The 14,738-nt window shown below is 37.5% G+C and overlaps 1 protein-coding gene across 2 annotated transcripts; it reads right to left on the reverse strand.

Annotated features, from left to right (window-relative positions):
- Positions 1-644: 644 nt before the first annotated feature.
- On the reverse strand, positions 645-13,111 carry LOC139965735 (nuclear factor of activated T-cells, cytoplasmic 4-like). Of its 2 annotated transcripts, XM_071968401.1 has the most exons (12): positions 12,953-13,111; positions 9,829-9,888; positions 9,000-9,513; positions 8,666-8,867; positions 8,054-8,253; positions 7,737-7,906; positions 7,196-7,389; positions 6,824-6,962; positions 3,782-3,841; positions 3,114-3,398; positions 2,603-2,998; positions 645-2,262 (listed from the first exon to the last, which is right to left on the reverse strand). In XM_071968401.1, the coding sequence occupies exons 2-12, from the start codon at positions 9,872-9,874 to the stop codon at positions 2,210-2,212; spliced, it is 2,259 nt and encodes a 752-aa protein (XP_071824502.1). In that variant the 5' UTR covers positions 9,875-9,888; positions 12,953-13,111; the 3' UTR covers positions 645-2,209. The 2 variants fall into 2 exon arrangements, with proteins under 2 accessions (XP_071824502.1, XP_071824503.1); XM_071968402.1 differs by lacking the exon at positions 2,603-2,998 and having other exon boundaries at positions 12,953-13,110.
- Between the last annotated feature and the right edge of the window lie 1,627 nt (positions 13,112-14,738).

The following is a 14,738-nucleotide window of genomic DNA, read 5'->3' on the forward strand; positions in this document are numbered from 1 at the left end:
ACATGCCCAGAAAACCATGGATCCGCGCTTAAATGGGGGGGGGGGAGAGTTTGTTCATATCAGGGGAATTACATTTAAATTTGATAAAGTCATTATGTTTAATAACATAATACCACTGAAGACGACGACCAACATAGGGAGTCCTTTTGCACTGCTCTCTCCCCATCTGAATCCACCATATGCCTCTGTAGTGTAAATTAGCCTTACCCGGTTAAATGATATACCATTTTTCTTTTGCCAGTTTGTTTAGTTTTGTTTAAGGTAATCCACCTGATCACACAAGGTTTATAAATGCATTTTTACTTTTTTGGGGGTGTAGGGCAATGGGAAGGAGGGTTGATGCCTTTCAACGATAAATGGAAGTCACATCACAAGCATAAACAATCCCTGAATTGACCGAAGTATTACCCTGAATGTTGTGACCAGACAAATTATTCCCAGATGCTGAGAAGTTTAATATTTTAATAAGAAGACTGTAAAATGCTATTTGACAGTTGGTGTAAACAACTTTCCTTTTTCAATTTCCAAGACTGGTACTGTCTTGTTTAGCCACCGACATTTTATATCCTCAAGATGTTCAATGTTGAACTATTTCCAAAAAGGCAATTACTAGGATTGAAAGAGACGAAATAAGACAAAATATATCTGGTATTTAATTTGAATTTTTCATTTCTTTCCTTCCTCATTGATTCTGAGTTGTAAATACTTTCACTTAAAGTAAACCATAACGCCTGCAATTAGTATAACTTAGATAAGAAAACAATGGAAAAACCAATGAAGACCTTTTAACTTAATTAAGCCATTTGCAAACAACTAATCCAACCTCAAAATTAAAATGGTTTATCCCTTGGATAAGCTAATATCCGAATACAAAACTTCTTTTCTTCAAAACAGTATGCTTTCACATAATCAGAAAGTACTTACAAAAGTTAAACAACACCATACACAATAAATGATGAGCTTTGGTAGCAGAGTATTCCTTGTAATACTCCTTAGTACTCAAACAGTAAACAAAGTAAGGATAGACTCAAATTGTGGAAAATAGCAGATAAACCCACTATAGCACCCTTAAGTTACCAGATAACATTCAGTTAAGATAGCAGGATGACTTGCAGGTTCCCTACATATGATCAAGTTTCCTCTTTCAAACACTGAATGTCCTTTTGAGTAAATGTTACATTTTTAGCACATTTAGTAATTTTGGCAGAAGCGAGATGCAATTGTCAAATGAAAACTTAAAGACTGTTCATTTTCTTTTAACATTACAGGGGTTGATTGTCCTTGTCACGAACTGTTGATGCTAATTACTAATCGACATGTTAATTCCATATCTAGGTGTACCCTGCGAGGAACTGAACTTTGCTTACGTAATTATAGAAATGCATCCAACTGATCGATGCAACTACCTTTGTGAGAGTGAAGCAACAAGAGAAAATTCTCTACAGGGGATATCCATCACAACTTCAAGGACACCCAACTTACTACTTAACTGGCAATTATGACCTGGGATACTTTTTATTTTCAAGATTCATAAGAAAGAAGAAAAGACAGTTATAAACTCTTTGGAATAAGAAATCACAACAAACAACTGTGGGACTGATAGGAACTTTTGTCACACATTTAAATTATTCTAGGTCTTTCCTACAAAACCATTATCAAAAACAATGCATAGCAACTTGGCAACATTGATCCTTTTTGGACGGAACAAACATCTTGTTTTGTGTTGGAATGAGACTAGACTAGTTACACAAATTTAACCTATTTTTCCCGTACAAAGACAATTGTGCAATAGTTTTACCAGGATCCCTACTCAGTTTAGTCTACATTGTTTTTTATTGGGCTGAGAATACAGAGACCTGTGCATTGGATAGCAGACATAAAACAGAATACAGCAAAATAAAAGTACCTCTTTGCAAATAGAAATCTCCTGTTCATATATAAATTTATATTACTATATACAAAACATCATCTACACTATATACAGTTTTGTACAATATTCACATAGCAACCATGTTTACTCCTGGCCAAAAAAAAAAAAAAAAAAATGGAAATGCATTTGGCTCTTGAAAAATGTACAAGGATGGTTATCATTTGTTTCACTATAAAACAATATGAATAAATAAGGACTTCACAAGGTGCATTACGCATATTAGTTTGGTTTGTGTGTGGATTGGTCATGGTACCATGGTCTGCCCCCTATTCGGTAAAGCTACATCAGAATGGAAGTTGGTTTTTGTTGCAGAGCCCTCATAAAGTCTAAAACTGTAGAAAATAAAATAAAAATGAAGGAGATATGTTAGAAAACATGGAAAAACTGTATTTGGACGCACAACCATTAAACAACAAATCCAAATATATTTTGGCTTGTATAACCTTAAATATTAAGCAAATTATGCATTTACAATTTTACATGTCCATAATGAAGAGAGCATATCGAGACAGCTTGGTAAATTATATACAAACCTGCTTGAGAGAAAAATAAAAGATTAAATAATGGCTACTCGAGGCCAAAGCAGGCTGTCTCAACTGCAAAACAAAGTGGAGTACAGAAGAAAGCAGAGCGGATAACGCTAGAAGCTAGCTTAAAGGTTCTATACTGTACCATCTTCTAAGGCCGCTCCAGTGAGTAGGCCAGCAGAGTTCTCAGGCTTTACATCGCTAATCATTGTTGGGTTGTTAAGGGTGAAATTGGAAGCTGAGCCAAATATGTCCACCAAACTAGAGTTGATCACTGATGGTGCTGAAGTTGACAGGGTTGAAGCTGCAGGCTTGATGTTATCAGCAACAGTTGAACTGAACAGGGTGGGTTCAGTCAAATTGATGAAGCCAGGTTGCGCTGACAGCACGTTACTTGCTGGGGCTGACAGGACATTGGGTGAGGAACTTGTTACAAGTAAGTCAGACAGACCTTGAAGAAGATTCTGCGTTGGCTTCTGCTGATGCACAACAGGCACTGATGACAACAAAGCCGTTGATGGTGGTAAAGAAGCGTTCAGGTCTGTAAATATGCGGGGAAAAGATCAATTAGCACCTAGACCTAATGATGATTTGACTAAAACCTCTTCGAGAGGACTTTCACACCGGTGGCTAACCAAATGCTAACACTTGCTTACCTATGGCAGGAGACACGACTTGCATGGGCTCAACATCTGGCACAATATCACTTTTGGTCATCAGTCCAGCTGCTACTTTCATCAAGTCCTCGAAGCTCTGTTTTTGAGTTTGCTGGATGATTTGTTGTTGCAGCATCTGCGTTTGCTGGTTCACAAGATCCACTGAATTTCTCTTCAGATCAAGTGGCTGTCCCATGGAAATCAATGGAATTTGATCACTGAGCTTCAAAATAGGTGGACTGGAATCTTTTGTGCAAGAAAGTCTTGAAGCAAGAAGTTGCAGTACTGTGAAAGAGAAACTTGCACAATAATTTTCTACACCAAGCTTTGAGAATAAAATGGGGTACTTTGAAATGTAGGAAGCAGTATGCATCTTATGAGGTAGAGCTTTTCTTCCATTCAAAGGATAATACTGACTTCTGACAATGTTAGTGCATGGAGATTTTCCTTTTTCGACGATTGTTAACAGTTTGTATTCGAGGTCTGTACAAAGCACTTGATTATTCAAATACTTTTTAAAACTTTTTAAGGCATCTGCTAGTTGTTCATCACGATGATGCAGTGAATAAAGGCAAAAATCATACTGAAAGTAATAATTCCAAATAAACACCTTTTCTATGTTATCAGGTTTTTTTTAAAGTCTACACTTTCACAAACGTATTACATACCTGCTGCATTACTCAAATCTGGTACAGGCTCTTGCACAGGTTCTATTTCTGTCTTTGGTTCTGAAAGTAGGTGGGAAAGAACACAATTAATATTCACATCTTAAGCCAACATGGAAGGAAACAACTGCAGGCAGACGAGGGCAAAGGGGAGATAGAGAAGAAAGAAAGTGTCTTTGTCCTGTTTGTGAAGCAGCTGGCAGACGAATTTGATTGTGTGACTATTTTGAGCGAAAGTACAGTTTCGTGCTTATACAACTTTTGATTATTTGCATTGTTGCTCTTTCAATGTAATACATTTCAGCTTAAATTTACCTTAAACAATGTCGTTAGTTGAAATCAAAGTCTTCACATAGTTTCCAAATGGAAAATTTCAATGTCTTACAGAAGACTTCTACATCCAACTAAGTCATTGTTAAACCATATTATTACCCATTACAATGAGTCCAATCATTTGGGTGCTTGACTTCCAATAAAGGGTCAATGACACAATGCAAACAATCCACAAAACTTATTACATTTGGCAAACTTGCAGGTTCCTCTTGCACCCAAATGAAAGGATATCTTACAGTAGTTGTAAACTTAAGGGTTAACCCTAGGTAGACAGAAAGAGCAAAAATGCAAAATTGAAGCTGAAAATCTTCCCAATTATCCACAACTAGAATTCCTTGCCTAGCTTAGTATAATCCTAACTTAAAATTATTATTCTAAAGGAATCCTCAGTGTGGTTAAAATTTTCAGCAACATAATGTGACACCCATTGAAACCAAATCTGATAACTGCTTCATGTCAAGTAGAAAGAGAAAGAAATGGGGACTCTTCAGAGGCAACATCTTGTACCTTAAGAATGGAGAGGGGGGAAAAAAAGAGTCTCCACTGCATGGTGATGAACCGTCTATGTACCTGAAAAGTGTAAAATGAGCAGTCCAATTCATATGTCGAATCAGTTCCAAATTTGAGGTCATGAGATGTGACAACATACGTTTATGAAAATTAAGATGTTTTTTTTGGAAATCCAAAGGCAAATGAACTCTCAGAGGCAATGAAATTGCTGTCACACCACATGACTTCACATTTGTCTGATCTTACACGATAACATACAGATTTCATCAACAAAAGAAAATGAAAACCAAAATCCTAAATAAAAACAGCGTTTGCTTGAGTGGTATATCTGTGAGTGAACAGTTTCAATGATGGGGGAAAGTTAATGAGAGAATTAGACCTGTGAAAAAACCAAACCAAACAAGAGGTTTCTCACACAAAGAAACCTTTTATTTGACTTTACAAAAGAAACCAAGCAAACGCTATCTTTGGAATTTGGGAAAAACATATGGCGACAATGCCTTCTTAGACCATTACTGAAAATAGCAAAGAACATTTTGCCGTTACTGTTCATTTCTGTGGTATCTCCGTTGGCTGAAGTTCGGGGGAGAGCCCGATTTGGACTCTTCCTGATACGTCACAGCCGATTGCTACACGAACAAAATACACTGCGTGCACTATCCAAAAGGCACTAAAGGGGGAAGAGCAGAGTTCAGGTTATAACATTCATTGCCCACTACCATTCCCACAATTTATTCAGATGTTGCATTCAATCCCATTGTCAATCAGAACCACCCCATCCAAATTTTTAATAGAGATGACAAGAATTCCTCCCTCTAAAGAAAACTTCTTTGATATGTAACTTGAATTCTCACAATAATTAGCAAGTATTCAATATATTTTAATTTCCCTTCCTTTTTATGCAACATTTTTCTGTATACAAATTCCCTACCCATTCCCTACCCAAATTCCCTACCCATACAAATTCCCTACCCAAATTCCCTACCCAATTCCCCTCCCACCACCCCAACACATTTTCAATCAAATCTCTCGCCTTCACCCACTACCCATTCAGTTTTTATCTTTAATTAATATACCCAGTTACATATAAAGTACAAATACAATGAAAAAACGAAAAAGTGCAATACTGAAGAAAATCACAACATTTATCAAACGGTGAAAAATGCTACCGTACTGGATTTGCAGAGATTATAGTCAAGGTTGGGTTGGTTTTGTGGTACAGCACAGAGATCGGCAACTCATACCAGCACAGATAATGGAACTATGCAGCTATTTCTACCGGACTGTTGCCTATTCATTCCTTTTCAACAAGAATTTGATTTCTTGCACACACATGCAACAGCTAGGTAAAATGTTTAAAACAGCTGCAACTGATATTCATTTTCCATTCATTTCACTCTCCAGCTGCCATTGTGATGCAATTTCAATGTGACAAACGTTTTGAGATCCCTGGAAGACAAAGAGCTACCAAATCACTATTCAAGGTTAATCAATTCGTAGCGTGGTAAAGACATGTTCTGCTTCCATCAAGGAGCATTTTGGAAATGATTTTATAAGGACGATGAACAGAAAAGGTAGCCCGTTCTGCCAGGGAACTTGTACTTTACAATGGCATCTGGAGAATGTTTAAAACAAGCAACTCTCTTCACTTGAACACTCCCCAAAGTAGAAGAGACTTTGGGGGCAACCACTTTTCACGATCAAACACCTCAGTATAACTTTTGTTGGTTGTTGACATTAAAATGTTTTAGAGAATATGCAAGACTAAGATCACACAAGTTATGTTATGATAACAGGTTCCATGGTATGAGGGTCTACTTTGTGCTGCTTGGCAAGGTAACTTGCATCATTGTGTAACGTGACAAGACAGCCAGAAGCCAGAGATCAAAGGAAAATCAAGAAGACAAAATTTGTACTATTTTCTGCTGGCTTTTGTCACGCAAGGCTGTCTACTGCACATAATGGTCTGTCACAATTTTCAAGGGATATCGATATAACTAAAACTCAGCTGCAAATCCATGAAACTCCAGTCAGGGAATGATTGATTTTTAATTTTTAGGTTTTACTTGACAAACTATTCACACTTGGCAGCAATTACCAATAATAGGAGCAGAAAATCAGGCTGACTGGAACTTCAAGCACGGCTAACATTTTTGTAAGGTGTTAGATATGTGCAAGTCAGCATGGCAAAAAGCAACATACCTGGTATTGGAATATAGGTAATAGGGTGAGCCATAAGCTCACTTGATTTACCTCCCCCACAGGAGACAACCAGGTAGACCTCCACCGGTCTTTGTATGTCCATCACCTTATATGGCGGTATGGTACATAATATGTGAGTCTGCAAAGGAAAAAAAAAATCATTATGCACATTACAAAAATTTGACATGAAGATGGTTATAAATTCTGATAACCTTAGACTACTTATATATATGAACTACATACATATTACTCTAAATCAGTTCTCAAACCCAATGTGCTTGAAGTAGTAACAACTTATACAAAACTCAATTTCCCTGGAAAAATTCTCAAACACATTCTCTCTGGCAGTCTGAATTACCTGGCAAAACTTACATTGTGAAATAAACTCTTGTCGATTTTGCAAGATCCAACCCAGGTGGACTTGCCAGCACCAGATAATTCCAACAATTTCACTTCACAGTTTTTATTGATGAAGTTCTTCCCAATGATGAACAACTCTTGTCCACCTGCGGCTGAACACTCCGTTAGGCTCCTTTTAATGATTTCAGGATGACCAAGAGGTTGTGCTGCAAATGTAATTGACAATAACTATGCATTATATTCAATAAAATAAAGTTTACAGATGTTCATAAGAATTCTTGGATAACTGTTTCACTAAAATAGTATGTATAACTGCATTGAGGTTCTGATGACTATCTTATGTTGGCACTATGAAATACAACAAAACACACAGAACTTTGGTATTACTTTTTACACTTGACTAGTCATACTTCGAATGGAGAAGCTATAACTACGTTCATGGAAGCTTTTAATCACATGCCTTTACTCATAAATAAGACAAAATAAATACAAGGTAACTGCTATGATCTTCCATTAGGCAATGGAAAGGAGGAATTTTAAGCCCTGTACTTACTACAACAAACAAGCGAGGATATAGTTTGAATGGCTGTAACTCCTTTACTCCCAGGTAAAAGAACTCTAAATGCCATCCTCACACTTGTGCTCTTCTTTTTAGACCTGTAAAGTCCACCATTGTGTTCCACATCAGCATTTCTTAACTTCAAGATTCCCACACAGTCAATTCTGCAATGGAGAGTAAATGTTAAAAGTGAAGACCCATTTTTTTTAAAAAGAAATGGAAGATGATATCACAATCTGAGCGATCCAATAAGACAAGCAAAAGTAATTCAAACAGAAAGACAAGACTACTCTGGGATGGTTCTGACTCACCTCATTTCCATAACTCCACCATGTTCTTGTGGTTGCCATGGTATTCTAATCACTTTGGTGCCTTCCATGTCTACTTCAGAACATGGTGTTGCATTTTGGCCTGTCACTTTGCATGCCTGGTAGTATCCATGAGGACGCACTTTACCTTGGTCAGTAACGATGAAAACCATCAACTCAGCAGCCTGGTTCCACCCTTTTAACTGAAGATAGAAATATTTCTGTTATTTACCAACGGAAATATAAAACGATGCATTGACATTCGACTAGAACAACCCATGGATATGCAGCCAATTGCAATTGTCAATATGGCATTTCCTCACTTATACATATAAAGTAGCATATCCCAAGATGTTAGATTCATAGAAGATACGATCTGATTTTGAATATAGCATAATGTACCAAAGTAATGGCCAAATTGCTACACAAATACAAAGATTCCAAGCACTTTCTGTGAACAGAATACTCAACTTTGTAGTATGTGACAAACTAAGCTTACAAACATCACTATAATTAAACCAGCAAACAGTATATTAGAGTGAATTATGCAGTTTAGTGTTGAAATGTAGTGACTTTGAATTTTTAAAACACATGTATCACTTTCTCCTTCCTCACCTGAACAGTTGGAAACCCCACCTTGGCCTCATTCTTCACACAACCTCTGCTGCCTTCCACCAGGTACCTGGCTCGGTGGTGGCGCTCTGGCTGATCAACAATTGTCAGCTCAATGCCATCTTGAGATGGAGGGCAAGGCACTGATAATCCTGGTAACTTTCTCGACTTTGGTCGTGTTACCTTTCTGCATGATGTCTTTGAGCTAGAAATTGAAGACAAAAAGGGAGGAAGTGAATATATGAATGATAGACACTTCTCACACACACAGAGATGCTGGTGGTAAACATGAAAGGGTGCAACGTCAAGCTGCCCAACTTGTTAAAAGTCACTGTACCTTTTAATATTACTTTGAACTGGACACTTGCTGGATTCTTGCAAAGAGATGATTGGGTCATCTGTTGATGTTCCTGCCAGATGCAGGAGGAGTTGAGAATGTTTCAGGGCAGATGAGAAATCAGCAGCTTGTTTTGGGACCTCAGCATGTTGGGGACCCTCTACCAACTTCAGACATTTTCGAGCTGTCCCATGCGCAGAACTGTCGGCTGACCTCTTCAGCGATGGCTTGAACATGGTGCTGTCATTACTCATTTCATCCCAGAAGGAGGTGATGCTACTGATGGTGTCCTCATCTACAGTGGAAGGGGTCGTTTCTACACTCCACATGGAACCAGGGGATGTTGATGATGCTGGACTTGTTGCATACCCGTCATCTGACTGGTCATCCAAGAACTCAGACAGACTTACCGGTTCAGCACTTGGAAAGCACTCAACTATCTGACTGCTGTGTTGATTATTTGATGGGAGAGTGCAGAAGTTTTGCACCACAGCTTTTCCGAGCATCTGACCATCTGCATATTTTGCAAATAAATAGATAGCATAAATGTCCGAAACTATGAAGGCGTCTTGGCATGTGAAAAAGAAATTTATGTTAGTTCTGAAGACCTGTGGTGAACGATAAGGGAACTGCAAAATTAGCATAAAAAGATTTAGCAAAAAGCGGTGGACTGCTGCTTCTTGACATGAAGAAAAGTGAATGATTAATAACAAAGTAAAAGGCAATTAAAAATGTCAATCATGGAAAAATGCACATAGAAATCATTTACCGACACTCAATGAATGGTAAAAGTTAATTCTATGGAACAAAAGAAAATGGGAGTACCTACCTATACAAGTATCAGTTTTCACTGACAGATCAGCCTGCAGAGCCATGACATCAATTATTTCTGTTGAAAGTAGAAAGGAAAAGACGGATTCATGAATTAGTCATTAAAATTTAGATCAAACGCACACACATATATAATACAGCATCGGCCTTTATCTGTATCCATAGATGCTTTACAATGTGTTGCCATTATGCAGCATTGTAGTGCATTAACTTTATTGCTTAATAAATGGAGAGCAATTAACAGATAGACTTGACCAGCCAAACCATAAATTCCACTCTCTGGATGCAATACTGTAAAACCATATTGGTAAAGTGCAGCCGAAGTATCGTATAGACAGTATGTAATTACTAACGACATACCTACTCGTTTGATGCACTGCTCACCAAATGAATATTTAACTTAAAATCAGTGACCAGAAGATGCAAGCTCAAACATTTCAATTGCTGGACTGGTCAAATCTAACCTTGAATGAATATCAATTAAGCAGCTGCTGCCGTGACAACATGGAGTTGTGCACCCTTGACACTTCTACAACTTTCAAATACCACTAACATCCAACTATCGCCTTTTTCAATTGGACAGTGACAAAATGGATATAACTATTTAAGTCAGATCCTGGGACACTGGTTATACTACTAGATTGAAACCATTCTGGAATATACATACATCATTGATGTCTCAACTCTCAAGTGTCTTTTGGTGAACTACAATTATACTTAATGCAATTTTTTGCTGTAAAGGTCAAATTTCTGGTTTTGAATCCCCAAATCCAAACTTATTTGCCATTGGGAAGATAACAAGTTTATTTTTGTCCAGGTCAACTATCTGACACTTGTTTGGAGAAATGTCAAATTCATTCACTTGGACAGTTATGTTATTTAGGTTTTCCTACTTCAATTAAAGAAACCAAATCATGAAGGGTCTAAAGTGAAACACTAGTCACTATCACAGAACAATGTCAACACATTAAGGTAGGCCATATGCATTATAAAGATTTCTTGAATAAAGTTAACAACAAACTTCAAAGCAAAAATCGAGAGCCTACACATTTGTCGACTAGCTCAACACTGCAAGAGTAAGGCATAGCCAGGCACTCCAGACTTGATATAACATAATAAGATTTCCAATATATTGAACAGACCTAGGCTGATAAGGTAAGGTTTTTTATTTTGATGTTAAGCGTAACCTATGAATCAATGCACGCGGATGAGTGTGTGTATGTGTGTAATGCCTTGCTTGTAAACACGATATCTCAAGAAGGGAAGCTTGGATCAATCTCATACTTCCGTGTTGGGGAAATGACCAGGCACCGTTTACAAAAATAAACTGACGCCTAGTTAGATTTTTATGTATGCCCAATCTCAATGCAAGATAACTGTGTAAAATGGTTTACTATCTTTTCATGCACTATGTACAGGAAGTTTTCCTGAGCGGAGATTGTTCACAAACTTAATGGAGCATATATAAAAAATACTGCAAAAACATTCAAAATCTAAAATAAAAATTTTATTACAGAGAACACTTTAAGCTTACAAAGTCATAGTGTATTTTAAAGGCATTAATAAATATGCTGGGTTCATATATTTCTCAACCAATTAAAAAAGTTGATCAAACAGGTTGTGCACATGCTACCCCTACACTAGAGTCTAATACTAACAATTTAAACAATGTAAATCCCCATCTGAAGTAAGATATAAGAGCATTAAATTACCATAGCCTAATAAACAAACTTTAACAAGTTGAAACCACCTTTTTCTGAGTTTCGAGATATTAAAATTCATAACTTGATGACATAAGAACCCTTTTGAGTTGATCTGCTCAAAACAAATCCACAACTATCTTGTCATTTTGGTCAAAAATTGATGCCAAAGCATGGATGGCCGAGTTGCTTAGGCTTCAATGTGCCTTACACTAACCAATGTACCAATGGTAGATAAAATTGGGTTTGTTAACACAAAAACGTGAAGGAAAAAATGTTTCGGGTCTGAAAACCAATATACAGTTAAGGTGGCCAAACATCTCCTAAATTATTTTAAGGAATTGTCTGACCGGTGGAAGATTTGGATACATTGTCCTCTGGTTCAACATTTTCTTCTTGTAGAAATCTTTCTTTAAAATTCACCAGTTTCCCACCAAGAGCACCGTTTGTTCAAACGCATCAAATTAGTGAATCACGCAATGCTACAATGAGTACTTTAATAAATATTTGTAAAGCCTTGAAAACCTTTAAAACATGGTATTCTACATGGTAGAAATATTGGATACTTTACATACATAGTATATGGCTTTGCCATATTGAGTACAAGAATCCTATTGCTTGTGAGGTCAAATATCATTTGAGGTCACCTGAAAACCCTATTATTACTTATCGCAATATGGGAATCATGGATACTACTCATTGGTGTGTGGATGCATCACATTGACTACAATACTCAAAACAATGGGTGAAGGGTGTATTGCAACATACAGTAGACTGACCTGTGTTAATCATGCCATAATGTACTTGTATAACACAATAGTTGTTCGGGCCATTTATATTGTAACAGCTATCTCTGGTTAACAAGCAGAATCAAAGAAGTCATCGAAATTTCAATGCACTTAGCACTCTAGTTATTTCATCCTGCTAAGAATTATAACATTATTTTTATGTCCCCCATGTATCACGAACCTGTCATTGTTAATCTGGCGTGGTACGCTAGGCACGTTCGCCGTTCCGAAATGCTATTTGGACTCCTAGCCTATCGAATACCCAAAAACGAACGCACCCGTTTACAAACGCATGCGCACCGTTGACTTAGGTCACGTGGCACTTACGTAAATGACGACGCCATTTTGTACTTTCCATTGCACCTTACTACAAAACAATACATTGGGAATGACAAGGATCTCGGTAAAAATGTACCTAGTTCTTAGCACTGCTTTGATCTATTTGGTACAGAATTACATTAACTGATGAAAGTGCCATTGATTTGTATTGATATGAGCAAAACACGGTTTCAATTGTGCTATTTTCAAAACAGAGCCTAGCCTATATTAGGCGCGAACATGGCCCACGTGAATGAAAATCGTTAAGGAAACGAATAAACTTTTACCTGTAAGCAGAACTGAGGGAAACACTCACCTTCAATTTAAGTCTACAAGGTTTTAACCACAAAAAGAAACTTAATGTTGCCAAAATAGGAGAAATACAAAGCAATTTATCCGAGAAATATCTAACTTCCGAAATTTTAGGCGGTGCCACTTATTCTGCTCGACGGAAAACTACACACTGAATAGTGATGGTCGTGCGCGCCAACCAAATGCAGTACATTCCAGACACTACGTCATCATATCTTATCTTGATTGGTGGGAAATGGAACCTTCTGTTTAGCGAACCAATCAGAATACGAGCTATTACCATATATTGATATTAATGCGCATTTCATGAAGAATTAGGTGGCTGCGGTTGGCAAGTATATTAACGATTTTGAAAGGTATGAGGGTAGTAAACACAAAGAATTCACCCACATATGAACTCAACTAGAGGGAAAGCCCCATAAATTTAACCAGCGAGACTGTAACATGTATCAACTTTGCTTCAATAAAGGAAGTGTTAGCAGCCAGTTGGGACAATTTCCTAATGCTAAATACCTCTCTAAACTGTACACCAATATCATGTATGTATGTATGTATATGTGATCTTTCCGCAAGCAGGAACTCGCGAAAGAAGCCATGGAGGCTTGTAGACTCGCAAGCTGACCGAAGCCAATCTCTCGGCTATGGCAAGCCATGTGGGACAAACACTGCATAATATATCCGCGTATTAATTCGAATATATACGCGTATTAATTCGAATATATACTCGTATTAATTCGAATATATGTGTTGTAGCCTACATGTGTAAAGTTTCGCTTTTTGAAGCGATCTCGCGATCCCGCCAAAACATTTATCGTTGGTATATGTACACAGCAAGAGCGGAAATGTTTTTTCGTGTATATTCTAATTAATCCGTGCATATATTGGATTTAATCCCCATATGTATTTTATTTAATACGTGTATATATTCGAATTAATACGTGTATATATTCGAATTAATACGTGTATATATTCGAATTAATACGTGTATATATTCGAATTAATACGCGGATATATTTAAGCCATATGATTGGCTAATAATATATACGCGTATATATTCCAATTAATACGCGTATAAATTCCAATTAATACGCGGATATATTATGCAGTGTTTGTCCCACATGGCTTGCCATACTCGGCACACATCCATTTAACGTCCATGTCGGGAAGTTGTTATTGAACAACACCCTTGCCAGACGACACACATTGCTGTCGGCGGGGAATCGAACCGGGGATCTCATGACTGGGAGACGCCGGCGTCATGATCTCAAAGCACTGGTATTGACAGTACGGACAGTTCCTAGACTTTATAGAAACATGATATTCATACTGCTCGTACTGACAATACAAGTGCTCGGAAAGCGGGACATAACACAACAGTATAGAAAAAATTGACACAACTGGGTGTACATTCGTGAAAATGCTGCCTTTTGGCTAAGATTATGTGCAGTAGGCTTATCAGTTCCCTTACTAGAGGGCACGCAATTCCTACGCTATACCTAATAAGGGGTAAATTGGCATAACAGCAATTTCAAATTGGCGTTTTTGTCTCAATTTAACCGATTGCGTCACAGAAAAGTTGACAACTCTGGATCATATGAATGTATCCGTGTTGAAAGAGACATTCCTTCAAGAGCGGACTGGGTCTTAAAACCGGCCCGGGCATTTTTCACCTAGACAAGCCCATTAATCATTGATATGTTACATGCATATAGTGATCACCGTCCTGGGGGAGGGATCGAAGGTGTTCCCCTCCCCCATTGATATTAGTTTTTAAAGCTAAGGAATGCCTA

This window comes from Apostichopus japonicus, chromosome 3 (assembly GCF_037975245.1).
Source record: "Apostichopus japonicus isolate 1M-3 chromosome 3, ASM3797524v1, whole genome shotgun sequence".
NCBI classification, from domain to species: Eukaryota; Metazoa; Echinodermata; class Holothuroidea; order Aspidochirotida; family Stichopodidae; genus Apostichopus; species Apostichopus japonicus.

Excerpts from the sequence above, each read along its gene's own strand:
- LOC139965735 (XM_071968401.1), bottom strand. The coding sequence starts at position 9,874 with ATGGCTCTGCAGGCTGATCTGTCAGTGAAAACTGATACTTGTATAG. Across the intron at positions 8,254-8,665 it reads TGGGGTTTCCAACTGTTCAG|TTAAAAGGGTGGAACCAGGC; the intron begins GTGAGGAAGGAG and ends TTCTATCTTCAG. Across the intron at positions 3,842-6,823 it reads TACCTATATTCCAATACCAG|AACCAAAGACAGAAATAGAA; the intron begins GTATGTTGCTTT and ends ACCTACTTTCAG.